The sequence below is a fragment of the Idiotropiscis lumnitzeri genome, chromosome 1 (genome assembly GCF_059441095.1).
Source record: "Idiotropiscis lumnitzeri isolate Australia: NSW breed Sydney's pygmy pipehorse chromosome 1, RoL_Ilum_1.0, whole genome shotgun sequence".
NCBI lineage: Eukaryota > Metazoa > Chordata > Actinopteri > Syngnathiformes > Syngnathidae > Idiotropiscis > Idiotropiscis lumnitzeri.
The window spans coordinates 17,641,442-17,656,589 of NC_142391.1; the positions used below are offsets into that span (position 1 = coordinate 17,641,442).

The 15,148-nt window shown below is 42.7% G+C and overlaps 2 protein-coding genes across 4 annotated transcripts in view; both read left to right on the top strand.

Moving 5' to 3' along the window:
- alk (ALK receptor tyrosine kinase) overlaps nucleotides 1–7,780 on the top strand; it is a 306,393-nt gene extending 298,613 nt beyond the window's left edge. For all 3 annotated transcript variants that reach the window (XM_088294165.1, XM_088294324.1, XM_088294243.1), the window contains 4 exons: nucleotides 394–495; nucleotides 685–819; nucleotides 3,047–3,137; nucleotides 5,073–7,780. In XM_088294165.1, coding sequence (XP_088150291.1) covers nucleotides 394–495; nucleotides 685–819; nucleotides 3,047–3,137; nucleotides 5,073–6,104 — 1,360 coding nt within the window. In that variant the 3' untranslated portion in view covers nucleotides 6,105–7,780. The remainder of the gene's footprint in view (nucleotides 1–393; nucleotides 496–684; nucleotides 820–3,046; nucleotides 3,138–5,072) is intronic.
- A 2,528-nt stretch (nucleotides 7,781–10,308) lies between these two features.
- On the top strand, nucleotides 10,309–14,351 carry LOC148343455 (creatine kinase, testis isozyme-like). Its single transcript, XM_088294445.1, has 8 exons — nucleotides 10,309–10,426; nucleotides 12,120–12,307; nucleotides 12,388–12,542; nucleotides 12,606–12,738; nucleotides 13,459–13,630; nucleotides 13,700–13,823; nucleotides 13,899–14,088; nucleotides 14,173–14,351. The coding sequence occupies exons 1-8, from the start codon at nucleotides 10,404–10,406 to the stop codon at nucleotides 14,349–14,351; spliced, it is 1,164 nt and encodes a 387-aa protein (XP_088150571.1). The 5' UTR covers nucleotides 10,309–10,403.
- The last annotated feature ends 797 nt before the right edge of the window (nucleotides 14,352–15,148 follow it).

A 15,148-nucleotide genomic window follows, 5' to 3' on the forward strand; every position in this document is an offset into this window, starting at 1 on the left:
TGGAGGACACTGAAGTGTCACTCAGAAGGTGATTTGAGCAAGCAGGCCAGCATGAATTTGGCTTTGACCTCCAACATTATTAACCATTAGAACAGCACAGCAAGACGCAGCCTGGCCCAGGGAAAAAAAAATAAAAACGCTTTTGCCTCGTTCCCGCAATAGATTGCCACTTCTCGCCGGGTACCTCACACCAAGATATTTGTAATGTGAAAATGTGTTTGGCTCAGAGCACTGACGGCACAGAATTAATTATGCATGTCAGGTTTCTTTCATCCTACTGTTTGAGACTGTTGCCATGGCAACGGCAAAGGAAATTAATGCTGGTTTTCATTGTATTATGGTTCTGTTGCAATTACTGCACGTGTGTTTTTGTCTGTGTGTCCGTGCGTGTAGAGCAAGCTATTACAGGAAAGGTGGTCGTGCCATGCTCCCAGTAAAGTGGATGCCACCTGAAGCCTTCATGGAGGGCATCTTCACATCCAAAACAGATACTTGGTGAGCACCCCAACGTCTCTGTGCCGTATTCTGATCTTCTGCACGCATGGTGCCATCCCGACAATCATCTGTCCTTCAGCGTTCCCAACTCAGATATATATAAATCCCCACTTATCCTTTGATGGCGCTTCTGAGATGTCCTGATTGTCCTTCTCACCCTGTTTCTTTTTTCCACTCCATGTTCGCCAGGTCATTTGGGGTTCTGCTCTGGGAGATTTTCTCACTGGGCTACATGCCTTATCCGAGTCGTAGTAACCAAGAAGTGTTGGACTTTGTAACCAACGGTGGGAGAATGGACCCCCCCAAAAACTGCCCTGGGCCTGTGTATGTAAATGTGAACACACATGTGGTGCATATCAACACAAAAGAAATGTTCTAATTGATTTAGAGAGGCTCAGGGGGAAAAAAGTGCCGTGAATACCCACGATGAGCCAATATACTTGTGCTTTGCAGACACATTAGCTCTGATTTAAAAAGATTTGCCCATGCAAAACAAGATGTGGATTCTGGTATACTAAATCTGCCAAACTGACAAAAGCCACGTTTATTTGCCATGTTTTAGAAGTAGACAGATTGTTTTTGTTTGAGCGTTTTTTCAGGCGTGCTGTTCCAAGTTTTAAACAAAAGTGTTGTGAATTATGGCCAAATACTCCCTACTACTTGAGTTTAATCAAACATTACATTGCTATTCGTATGTGGTTGCTGGTTTTCGCAAAGTTATCAGAACGATGCATTGATTTTCTGTAACTCGTCGGCAAACACTTGCATTTTCCTAACTTTATTTTGTGCTGACAGAGCTTCCCCAAATTTTCCATAGTGAAAGCCATCCGAGCGTACAAAGCCTTCTGTTATATAAGGCGAGTTCCACCGCTTGGAACCTGTTGCCACACAATTGGGCTCTCTGTGAATCAGTCCCAATGTCTTTTTATCTGGCAATAAGTTAGCCAAAACAAATCCGTCTGCATGGACTGAATCGTTCACGAACAAGAAGTTCCCTTGCTGATTCCTTCGTATGCGCCAATAGGGTGAGAGTATGTTCACTAAATCCCGCCTCCATGTGACGCTGGCGGCTGATTAGGCATTCGCCGTGATTCACAACATGTGCGTGGCTTAACACAAATGAATTGAGAAAAGAACGAATCATTTGAGGAAGTGATCGATTCACTCTGGGTCACTGAAAAGAACGACCCAATACGAGTCTGCAAAAGATAATATCAGATTTATTCAGTTAGCCCTTTGGAATTTTTGAATTCTTGGCTTATTTATTTTTTTATTTATTTTAATTTCGTTGAAAATGAGAATCCATTAGTTTTAAAACGTCATTGAAACTTGTTACATATTGTTTGTTAAAAAGTCAGGCAATAACAATACAGACATTTGGCTAACATGACGAATAATTGTGATAAATCATTACGATTGCACTTTTGATTAAAACAAAGGAAAACAAACACATTAGTGTGTATACGCACACGGTCACAAAGCACAAGCACAAGAGAGGACAATTATGTCATACTGGAGGATTTGTCGACAGCATCTGAAGACTCCTTACCCATTCTGCTTTTGGCGATTGATGGACCAAAAGATGATCAGGGCTCTGAGTGCAGCGTTCTCATGAGCGAGGAGGTACTCCAAGCTTGATACTAAAAGCACTTTTAAACCCGTTGAAGGAGACACAAAAGCTATTACTGTTTTGGGAGTCTTTGCTCCGTAGCGCTCTCACTCCTTGTTTTTAGTACTTGCCGCAGCTATCTGATGAGAAGAACTCAAGCATGCGAACCGTCATAGTGGTTCAACATTATGATGGGACAGGGCCTATATGACAGACACGATTGACTAATGTCCTTTTAGTCCTCATTGCACATCAATATGGCCGGTTAGAATATTCGTTAGATGTGATTATATGGAAAAAACTGAACGATTCAATATCAGTGCCAAATGTCAGGATTTTACTGTGTGATGACTGCAGAGTTCATCTGCAATCTATGAGAAGTCAAATGAATGAAATAATGGGAGCAGGCAGCTATTATTGATGTCCTTGAGAACGTATTCACTGTTCTTCTGTGATAATTACGTTATATAAACTATCAGAGCTGGGAAGTCTGTCCTGGCGGGGAGGGGAGGGGTGGGCTGGCCGGCCTTCCGGATGTCCATTTTTGGGGAGGTGGGGCAAATTTTAAAAAAGGCCTGTGGTTGATTTTAGTCCGGCCCATGTGCGTGTGATGAACCTATTCGTGCCAGAACGGGGTCGGGGACTGACTAGTTTTATGAATAAGGCCAAAGGGTGGAGGTATCAAGAAAGCGGCCGCAGGGCAAGGGGCTGACTGGCAAAAAAGGGTCAAGTGCCCAGCTCTAAAAAGTATTGTACACACTTTGGAGAGATTCATCAAATAAAAATAAAAATAATTAAAAAATAGACTTGAATTGAGGGGAAAAAACCAGATAAGGCTTTTGATGAAAATGCTGTGTTAAAATGAATATGCTGTAATCAGCGCTTAAGCATCACAGGAAACAAAACACATTTCCTGTGAGACTCATTCTTGTGTGTCCGCAGGTATCGTATAATGACTCAAAGTTGGCAGCATCAACCTGAGGACAGGCCGAACTTCTCAACTATCCTGGAGAGAATTGACTACTGCTTGCAGGTAACAAAATAGATCCTGGTTGTAATTGAATACTTGGATTTATTGTGAACCCAACCAGAGTTACGTTTGTTGTTTTCATTAGCTTATATCTGGAGTTCTGCATCAGATAAAACAGAGAAACATTATTCCTCCACTATCTAGAATTGAAAAGCAGTAACGAGAATTATCAAGACAAAGTATCTAGCGGTCTGCAAAAATAAAAAATAATTGACAATGATAAAGAGAGGACAATAGTTTGAGCCTCCTCCGTTGAGACACAGGGCCGCATTTATTCATTGTCCACTTGAGTCAATAAAGGCCGCACCCTAATGACACACCTCCTGTTTTGCACTCTCAAGAAAATTATAATCGGTGGTGCCTCAAGGTGCCTTTCATTACCTTTACTAAATCTTTAATGAAGACTTCATTAATACAGCACACACTGAGCTGACAGAGCATCTGGAAAGCTGAAGGTTACGTTGACGAGAGAGTGCTGTTCTATGCAGCACAAAGCATTCTGGGTCACATTTTTTGCTGAACACTTCAACTGACTCAAAAAGAAATACTTATTGGAGAAAAGAAGGGAAAGAAAAAAGAAAATGATGTCCGCCAACAAGAGGAAAGCACGCCTCGCTGGAAGCGGGAGAAAGAAAGTAAGCCAGGAGCTAGACGGAAAGCATTGAGTGGATTTAGTCCGTGTGGGACATGCATAACAGAAGCCATCAGAAAATGGATAAGAAAGAAAGTGACATGAGGTGCTTTCATTTATTTATTTTCAACTCTTTCTATTGGGTTCAAGTTTGTGGTAGTGAAGCAAGCGTTTGTCCCTGCTGGTGAGGGCACACCCTGGACTGTAAGCTTCTCCGGCTATCACATACCAAATTACAGTTTTAGTATTTTTATTATTTGTGGAAAACCTACCCTGGAAATTGTATTTTTTTTTAGGGGGGTTTCATTTAAAAAAATAATGTAAATATGATACCGTTTTTCTTTTTTTTTTTTATTGTTTGCTTGATTTTTTCTAAATTGGCTAGACAGTAAAAGCTAGACACCAACTTCATCGCCACTTTTCGCCCCTCCCTAGCAAGTTTCTCATTCACCGCAAACTTTCTCTCTGCAGCTAGAATACTTTTCAGCTGCAAATTTCACTACTTGCAGCTTTGTAGTCTGCAGAACACGATTCTCTTGAGGGGTATTTGTGTTCACTCGTTCTCAGTTGTCTTTGTAAGGAGTCGGCCATATTGGTGCATAAGTCTAGAGTGCCGCCCTCAACAATTTTTTTTTCATGTAGAAGTTGTGTCAGACTATAAATCGCAAGACCAGCCAATCTATGAAAAAAAATGTTCTGACTTGTAGTCCGGAAAATACAGTAGCACATTTAGCCAAAATGCTGCACACAAATGGAATGAGCTGCCAACAGAAGTGAAGTCAGCCCCGAGTGGAAATGCTTTTAAATCCTGATTACAATTTTTTTTTCTCCAACCTTTGATTGAGGTCATCCAAATAATTATAAATCATTATTTTCTTTTCGATATTTTAGTATCCCATTTTAATTTATCTACTTTACTGTCAATGTGTTTAAATGTTGTCAACACATATTTTAGTGTAATTGCTTGTGGGTGTTTTATCTCTGCTAGTGTGAAGCACATGGAGTTGCCTTGTGTATCAAATGTGCAATATAAATAAAACCGTCATGTCTTGCCTTGCCTAAACTCAACTAATTTGGGATGGGAGCAAATAAATTGCCCCCATCACCACTTGAGGAAGGTAGCATATGCACCAGTCATATTTTGCATGACTAATTATTGCAGACGTGGCAGCCGCGTTGTCAATTACATTCCAGATGTTCAAGTTGGGTCTTGTCGGTGAAGTGAGGTCTATCATTGATCAAAAATGGTTGCTCCTGCAATGCAAACATTAACCATCTCACTTATTACATTACTTTGAACGTTTTAGGACCCGGACGTGGTGACTATGCCCTTGCCAATCGAATATGGGCCTGTTCAGGAGGAGGAGGAGTGTGTCGCCGTGCGCACTGATGATCCCTCGGGTGCCGCTGTGCTGGTGAAAGCTCAAGTGCCGGATGGGGAACTTCCGCAGCCACATCCACGCTACCGGTCAGAGGAGAGCCATAGAGGAGCCGAGCACACATCTGGGACGAGCTCGGCGCCCGAGGCCAAAGCGCAGATGCCGTCTCAGCCCCAAGCGTACCTCCACCGGCACCAGCAACCTCACACACAGACCTCCGTGATGACAACTACCACGATCACCTCCGCAGCAACCGCCGCGCCCTCTGCCAAGGGGCCCAGCCAGCCAGGCCTAGAGGGGGGTCACGTCAACCTGGCCTTCAACCAGGGTCACCCAGTTGAGAAGGAGAGCCACAATGGGAAGAGCAGCAGTCTGTGGAACCCCACGTACGGCTCGTGGTTCCTGCAGCAGCTACAGAGGAAGCAGCAGCAGCGGCACGGGGGCGTGGGTGGAGTTTTGGGTGTGGGCGGAACCAGTGGCAGGGTGCCCGGCGAAGGGCAGGAGCATGTGGGACGGACTGTGGCTGAGGTGGCTGGCTCAATGGGTCTCCAGCATAAGTTTCAACATCAGCACCAACTTCAGATGCTGCACCATCCGCAGCAGCAGCCGGCGCAGGGTCTTTGCCGACCCCTGTTAGCGCCGCCGCCACCAGCCACTCAGTCCCCCCTCCTTATAGATTCAGGCACTTTGCCTCCCGGTCCCCTGTACAGATTGAGACGTTTCCCCTGCGGGAGTATCGGGTACGGCTACCCGGAGCAAGGCATGTCACTGGAGGCGAGTCCTCCTCCGCTCCTTCCCTCCCAACAGAGTGCGCCATCTGCCCACCAGAGGGCCCCCACATCGGTGTCTCTAGGTCGGTCAGGATTATCAGAGGACAGCCGACCGCTTTTAGTCACCATGGGGACAGTGCAGGACACCCGGCTGCCCAGAATGGAGGGTCACAACGCCACTGTGCTTTAGCCAACATGCCTGTACAGTTGAATTCACGACCCAACTTTGGCAACTTTCTTCAGAACTACACTACAGCAAATGTTGTGTCAGCAAATCCTACCATCCTCTGGTTTCTCCCTCCGGTTTGGAAACAACTTTTTAGGCGTAAGCAGGAGCTGAATCCATGAAGCTTTTATGATGAGAAACCCATAGGGTGTCAAATCCCCGATTGAACTTTAACGCACATCAGAGAACATTGGATGGCAAATTGAATTCAAAGGCTAGTTTTTGAGTCCAGAAAATGTATTTTTTCATCAAAAAGTAGGCATGACTGAGACCTCACAGAATGGGATTTACAGTCATGTTTTTCTGCGTCGCTATGGTGACTCGGGCACCCCCAGAATGGACGATTATTCTGATTTAAACCTCGACAGGACGCCGACTGCAGACTTTGATTCACAAACTCTGATGACTGAGGAGAGCAATTTCAAAGTTGCTGCTGCCAGCCACATGTTTCATTTCTATTGCAGGACCCTAAAATTGCCCCCATTCTTCACCCTGAAAAAAAAAAAAAAAAGCTTGGCAGTAATTTTTGAAAAACATGTTGGATTTACAGAGACATTTGTACTGAGAGAAAAACAAAAAAAAATGTCTGTTGATGTTTTTTCTTGCTTGCTTATTTATTCATCTGGTTATTTATTATTTGGATGTGGCTCTATAAATTATCAATGAACAGGCTCATAGCACACACAAAATCCCCTTGCATCAGTTTAGTCTCACTTCATGTTTTAAGCTGTTTGAAATGATTACCAGCAAAAAAGCAAGCAAATAAAAAGCGGGAGAAATAGAATCCCGCAGCAACTATGAACTTGACAAAGTTTAACAAACAATAATCACAAGAAATCTCTCTTATCCTTTATGGTGCCCCATAAACAAAGATGATGCAGGTGAACCACAGGTTATTAATAGGCCCCCTCAGCAACAATATGTTTAGTGCTTTCTTGTTGCTCAACTTGAAATAAATCACCCCTGCTGCTGTAAAATCCCACCGCAAACTCAAATCTTGCGCTCATGACTTCATTGCGTTGAAGACCAAGGTCTTTCTTTCCTTACGGCTTTTTACTTAAAAAAAAAACTCTTTCCGTTTTTGTGTGCGGTTATAGAAACATAGTGGATATTGCTGAATCAATGTTAACCTTCAAATTTGCTATCTCAAAAGCACTCCAAGATTGACATATTTAACTTTTTTTTTTTTACTACGGAATGAATGTTGTGGAATACAAATGAGTATGAATGTAGAGACGACTTTTGCCTCTAAATATTAAAACGGTGGTGAACATCTGCGTTTCCTGTTCCGTTTCAGATCCGACAAAATCGAGCCACTAGCTGTTGATTTCAGTGACAATGTTTCTTCTTACATCCATTGTTTGACTGTATTAGGCAAGCGTGTCAGTCCAATCTGTTGCAAAGCAACGACCCGCTGTCGCATGTCAAGGAGCAATTAGTATGTTGACATTGTCTCCTGTAGGTGTATCACTTCTATCCATTTTGTGATCTCTCTGTAGCCGAGCCATCATTCTTTCCTGTACAAAGACATACTGAACCTCCTCTGTAAATGATGTAATTAAAGAGTATTGTACTATGGTTCTGATAAATGCTGTACATTGCCCTGGTCAAGACATTCGCCCAAATTAATAAATTACTATATAATACGTTTCCTGCAAAACATTTTCTTTAAAAAAAAAAAATCAATGCACTTTTTATTAGAAATGCAAAGAGATTCAGTATTTAAATAGATTGTGGAGGCACACAGATTCAAACATGATTCCTCAACCTAAAATGTAGTCATGTGACATTTCTGACTGGATTAGTTTGAAATGTTGCTATTCTCGACGAGGTGGAGGTTATATTTGTTGGAAGGAGGAACAATAGCATGGATTACATAACACGTTGCATGAACAATCATATCATGTTGAAGTCCACCTCGTGCAGTGTGTAGCCTCCCATGTTTGAGCAGAGTACAAGTTTTTTTTTTTTATGACATGTCGGTTACATGTGTAAATGTCTCCCATGCTGTAAAAGCCACACTTAGTTTTCTTTAAAAAAATGTATTGACAGAACAGCAATTCTGGCTGACAGAACATCCAACCATCCATCCATTATCCGAGCCGCTTATCCTCATGAGCTTCACGAGTGAGATGGAGCCTATCCAGCTGTCTTCGGGCAGTAGGTGGGGGACACCCTGAACTGGTTGCCAGCCAATCGTGGGGCATATGAAGATGAACAACCATCCATGCTCACAAACACACCTAGGGGCAATTAAGATTGTCCAATCAACCTACCATGCATATTTTTGGAATGTGGGAGGAAACCCACGCAGAAACATGCGAACTCCAAGGCCGGAGTCTGAACCAAACTCTGTACCTCCAAACCAGGTATGGGCAAACTACATATGCGGCCCTTTAAACGTTTTGATCCGGCCCGCTGAACTTGAAATAATTAAATGAATAAACTTTGTCCATGTTTTATTTTCCCTGTAATTCTGATGTCTACCCACTAGGAGGTGCACTCTTAGACAGATATTTAGTTGGAACGCTTTTGTTTTCATTCCAAATTAAAGCATGTTTTTGCTATATCCATTTTCTGTACCGCTGCTTCTCACCAGGGTCGCGGGGGGTGCTGGAGCCTATTCCAGCTATCTTCGGGCAGTCGGCGGGGGACACCCTGAACTGGTTGCCAGCCAATTGCAGGGCACCCAGAGACAAACAACCATCCGCACTCACAGTCATACCGAGGGGCAATTTAGAGTGTTCAATCGGCCTGCCATGCATGTTTTTGGAATGTGGGAAGAAACCGGAGTACCCGGAGGAAACCCACGCAGGTACGGGGACAACATGCAAACTCCACACAGGAAGGCCGGAGCCGGGATTGAACCCGTGAACGATGCTGTATCTCACTGTGAGGCCATCGTACTAACCAGTCGGTCACCGTGCTGTGTTTTGGCTATTTATGTATTTTTTTTTCTCAGCTGAGGTGAGGTTACCAAAACACTCCATCTGTTCCTGGACCCTGGCCCCTCTCTCAAATTTTCGAACCCATTGTGGCCCATGAATCAAAAAGTTTCATTCACCGTGCCGCCCACTGACAGAGCAAATGGTTGTCCAATTTATGAACTTTCAAACGTTGCACATCCAAGCGCATAAATGATCCTTACTCGTCACGAAACCCATTCCACTCTTGTCTTTATATATTCATAAAAATGCCTTATAGGTCATTCCAACGCCTACATAAATTCTCTGAAATAACACCATTTTCAGTATTTTGCTGTCTGCTATTGTGTGAAAGCAAAATGGCTGCCCATCCTGGCACTTCAGTTCACAGAGCCCTCTGGTGCATTACAACATAATGAGGCTCGCTCATGTGCCATTAATGGTAAACGCAACTTGAGCGACAAAGACCGACCATTTGTAAGAACCCAATAAAGCACCTTTTAAGACAAAAATGCTTTGACATTTTAATAGAAGAGGCTTATTAAGCAACAGAAAATGAATGAAACTCAATTTGGGACCCACAATGATGAAGACATTTTGGCATTTAAAATATGGAGAAAAAAATATATTACTTGAGAATTGCTTTTTTTCTTTGGAAAACTTCTGTGTACTTACATGTGGCTCTGGAATAAAAATGATATTCATTTGTGAACTAAAACAGGTCATGTTAATGATTTCTCACAATAATTATCACCGATTATTTACACAATGTAGGAAGTAGATAAATACCAACGACCTCACTCTAAAGTTTTTACGTTAGTATGAAATCATCGTCTATGAATACAATCATGTTCGCATTAACCTTTAATTATGTCGTCCCCTTGTGGCTATATAGACTTTTCATTTTTGGACATTAATTGCTGACTTGGGGATTGATAGTTTAATTAGTACAAATGAATAGACGTTTTAAATTCACTTTATATTTAAGCAGGCGTTGCCGGGTGTCCGCGGTTATATCAGTTTTTTATTGATTTTTCATAAGAATTTATGATTTGCCGTCAAGAGAACGAAAATGACGCCTTGTTGGAACCAGTTAGTGCACAAAGCGAACGTCGACCACACGATGTCTTTAAATGTTCGCCCACGTCGGATTTTGTCACGTTTCTCACAGAGTTAATGGCGCTGACGACGTGGCTTTATAGGCACACACGTTTATGTATAAAAATTTGTGTGCGCACGTAAACATTCAGCTGGACAAATACGTTTTGTGCATCTCCGGAGAGCAAGTGGTAATTCAATTATTTTTCGTGCTGGATCTGTGAAGAAACAAGACGGAAATATGTCAGACACTATTGAACAAGTGTAAGTTGACACGCTAAAATATTCTCTACTTTGATGTATTTGTTGAGCTCCGATTCAATTTTGTATATTTCACAACATGGTGTGGGTTAGTTACTCCTACTTCCCTGAAAAGGTGCGAAATTCATGTCAGCTTTCATGGTCTACTTTTATTTTCGGAGGATTCATTTTAGACAACTACAGTGCTCTTGGTCAATTCTAAACGTTACAGCCTTCAAAGCTAAATATTGACTAAAGTAAAACGGAGGTTTTGCCTTTGGATAACCTGTGCTAAGTGCAGATTTATGGAATTAAGTGAATAACATGAGAATCTATAAAACCATGCCATTCAAGAAGCCTGGTCAGGTTCTTGAGCAAACTTTTTGTGTAGCATCATCAACAGCCTTCCAGACCAGCGTTAAGAGAAGTATACTATTTTACTACAGCGTAAATCTCTTGTAGAAGGGCCCGCAAATTGTCAATAGAGGTTCAAGGTCAGATGAGGCTAGAGTTGTCATTATTCTTTCATCTTTAAGGCCTTTACTGGTGGAGTGGTTCGATGTGTGCACTGCTGCATAAAAATGCTGCTGTGTAAAGATGTCGCGACTGCTTGAAGAAAGTGTTTTGGAAAACTGGCAGCTTTGTGATCAGTGCTCCATCCTTTGGCCTCCGATTTGAAGTGGAGCTCTGTGCCTGTTACAGGTCCACACATAGGCCCGTCCATCTGGTCCATCAAGAGGCACTCAGCTGAGCAGTCCATAAAACCTCTGAAAATATTGCCGCTTCCATGCCTATGAGCACACGAATCCCCTTGTATTTCTGGGTAATCAGTTGTAATTCTATAATGAAACTACGGAAGAGAAATTGGTAGATTACCTTAAAGGGGAAGTCAACCCCCCCCAAAAAATCTTTGTGATAAAATTTATATGCGGCTTAACTCATCATAACATGACATTCTGATTCATTTGCGTTTGTGGAAAATGTGTAATTGTGTTTTTTTGTCAGTTAAATAATAAATAGTATATACCGGTATGTATTTTTTGGCCGTTTTGCCTTTGTAAAAGAAGCTGACTACTTTGTCCTTGGGTGGTTCATACAAGTAGAGAGAAATGGCACCAAATTGGCATTTTATCTTTACTGGCCTTTTACAAAACCTGCTGGCCGGTAACAGATCGTTTTAAAAGTGGGTAAACCTCACGGATCTATTCATTCAGTTTCAAAGATGCTAATAAGCATGAGAACTCCCTTGTATGTTTTCTTTGAACTTAAAAAAAAAAAAAAGGTAAGTAAAACATTTAACATTTCAGTCAAAAGTGACGATGGAATGTTTTAGGGAGCTTTTAAGTTTTTTTCAAGACATGCGGGGCGCTCCCTGCATTTTTTATTAGAAATATAATAAAAAGATGTGCGTTGTCTCTGATTTAAAAAATAAAAGTTCTGATGATGTTGTCTTTTGTATGATTAAAAAATTATTTTAAAATTTTCTGTTTACTACAAAATAATATTGGTTCTGAATATCGGTCTCATTGAGCCTCTTTGACAACAAATAATCGGAATTGGCACTGGGAAAAAATATTTTTTCCAACTCTATAGCCAAGTACGCAACTCATGATGCTTAGTTTACGTTTTCTTTCCTATGCCTTGTGTGGGTTTTGGGAAAGAAAAAAGAAATTTCCAGCCCCACATTTACTCTCTCTGGTTGTAAATGTGTGTTTAGCTGTCAAAAAATGGCCAACCTTCAGCTCAAGGGGCTGACAGGAGAGGACGAGTTCCCAGATCTCACTCAACACAACAACCACATGGCCAAGTTCTTGAACATGGACATGTACAAAACACTGAGAGAGCGGACCACCCCCAATGGCTTCACAGTAGACCGAGTCATCCAGACAGGCGTGGATAATCCAGGTAGTAGTCAAATGCCGCTCCTGTACCTTGAGCATCCAAACGTGGCGTTATGCGATGTGGCATACTGCGATTATGTGTAGGTCACCCCTTCATCATGACTGTGGGCTGTGTGGCTGGAGACGAGGAGTCGTATGAAGTCTTCAAAGAGCTGCTTGATCTTGTTATTGAGGACAGACATGGAGGATACAAACCAACGGACATGCATAAAACGGACCTCAATCCAGACAATCTCATGGTAAAGCGTCACATGCAAACAGTGGTCATTTAAACTTTTACCACAAATATCGCTTCATTGAAGGGAGGCGATGATCTGGACCCGGACTATGTTTTGAGCTCCCGAGTCCGAACAGGCCGCAGCGTCCGTGGCTTCTGCTTGCCGCCACTCTGCAGACGAGGAGAGAGACGTGCGGTGGAGAAGCTCTCCGTTGAAGGTACAGATAAACAAGTGGGATGGCGTGTGGCCATCAGGGATGGGAACAAAAACTGAACAATCCAAACTTTGAAAAAACATTAAAAAAAAAACTGCAAATATTCGAATCCTCGGGTGCCGAACTGGGAATATCACCAGTCGCCATTAGGTGGCACACGTGTCTTATTTGTTGCGCTTATCCTGTTCAATGGTACAAAGTGAGTAGACCTAAAAAAATATATGTAAAGAATATGCAAGTCAAACAGTACCTCAATAATAACATGGCAGAGGTTTAGTTAAACATCATGAAGGACATCCAAGCACACTTGAAAGCACGCCGCTCTCTCACGTCTCTTCAAACACAAACAGTTGGTCGTGGGACTCTTGACGCATTCTGAGGCAATTTTTGTCATTTGCCCATTTCGCGATTCATCACACGCACGATGGCCGATTTGTGGGCCGGACCTAAATCAACCCCCGGCTTTTGTTAATCAAACCCTTTTTTTAAAACCCGCCCGCTTCAAAAATGGACCTCCAACCAGGCCGGAGGGCCAGACCGTTCTGCCCCGGATCGGACAGCCCAACTCTGTAAATTAACATTATTGTCATCCATCTGGTTAGGAAACACATCACCTACCAATAGCACTGATGACAATGTTATCCTCCTCCAGCATTGAAGTTGTCTACACCTTGTTTAACAGATATAAACTTACTGAGAAAAAAAATGTCGTCATTTCTGCAGTCCTAGGTTCACTCACTGGAGACCTGCAGGGAAAATACTATTCCTTGAGAGACTTGTCAGAAGCTGAGCAGCAGCAGATGATTGACGACCACTTGCTGTTCGACAAGCCCGTGTCCCCTCTGCTGCTGGCCTCAAGAATGGCCCGTGACTGGCCCGACGCCAGAGGCATCTGGTGAGGCACGCTCTTTTCTGTACGCAAAAATGGAAGGACGGTCAAATTCATGTTGTTTTGCCTTACAAGGCATAATGACAACAAGACATTTTTGGTGTGGGTGAACGAAGAGGACCATTTACGAGTGATCTCTATGCAGAAGGGTGGTAACCTGAAGGAAGTGTTTACTCGCTTCTGCACCGGCCTCACAGAGGTTTGTTAAATTCACCTCACACAAATTGTTCCCGGTTGTTGAACGCGACAAATAATGTGATGATGTCTGTTTTAGATTGAGTCTTTGTTCAAGAACAAAGGTTTTTCTTTCATGTGGAATGAGCACCTGGGCTACATCCTGACTTGCCCATCCAACCTGGGCACTGGTCTCCGTGCTGGTGTGCATGTGAAGCTACCAAACATGAGCCAACATCCCGAGTTTGAAGAGGTCCTAAAAAGGCTGAGGCTGCAGAAACGTGGAACTGGTATGGTGTGTGTGTGTGTGTGTGTGTGTGTGTTGCTTCTCGTCATCCAGTGTTGGTGCTCGAAACTTGTAATTTATCCCCTAGGTGGCGTGGACACCGATGCCGTGGATGGAGTCTTTGACATCTCAAACTCTGACAGACTCGGCTTCTCGGAGGTGGAGCTGGTGCAGATGGTCGTCGATGGCGTCAAGTTGCTGGTGGAGATGGAAAAGAAGCTGGATGCGGGGGAGTCCGTCGAGGAACTAATGCCCACCCAGAAGTAGAACCTTTCGCCTTGCCCCAACCTCACTTAGAATCGAATTAGATGACTTGTCCTACAGTATGTACTGTCATCGCCATTTTTTGTTCACGAATACACCTGAAATAAAACAAAACTTTTCATTGTTTCACCAACACACTGAATAAAAAGTGAGACAGTTAAAACATAAATGAAAATGCGATACAATCCTGAGTTTAAAATTGGTTGAATGTTATTAAATGTGTTTGAAAATGAAAACAAGGACGCAATCTGTCCAAAGATTGGTCCAAACCGGTTTGCCGCGGTATCCACCTTAAGATTTTGCAACGGCAAAAAGGAACTGCAGTCGATGCTAAATTTGGATGTTGGACCCTCACAATTTATGGATTGGTTCTCAGAAGTACCAGAGAAAGTTCTGTATTTGCAGAGGTGGGCAATTTGCAAAATGTTGCCGATCGGTCAGCGGCCTGGCCACCAGTCTGTCATTGTCATTTTTCAAAACTTGGTCAGTCACGTTATTTTAACTGGACTTCACCAGTTTCATTGTTCCGTGCCGCCCCCACCCAAAAAAATATCCAAGAAATATCTGATTAAAATTTCAGATAACTTATTTGGCAATCTATTGAGCTGTTGGAGCACGCTGGTGGCTGTCAACAGCTCAATTTTTTTAAGAGTTAAAATGTTTACCTAAACCAGAATCCTGCTCTTTGTGACCAAGGGTAAAATCTAATCCAAACACCTTTTAGTCCTCACTGAAATGCAATCCTGGAAGTGCATGTGGTGTTTTGTGAGCCTGTGAAAACATTGGATCATTAAAAAAAA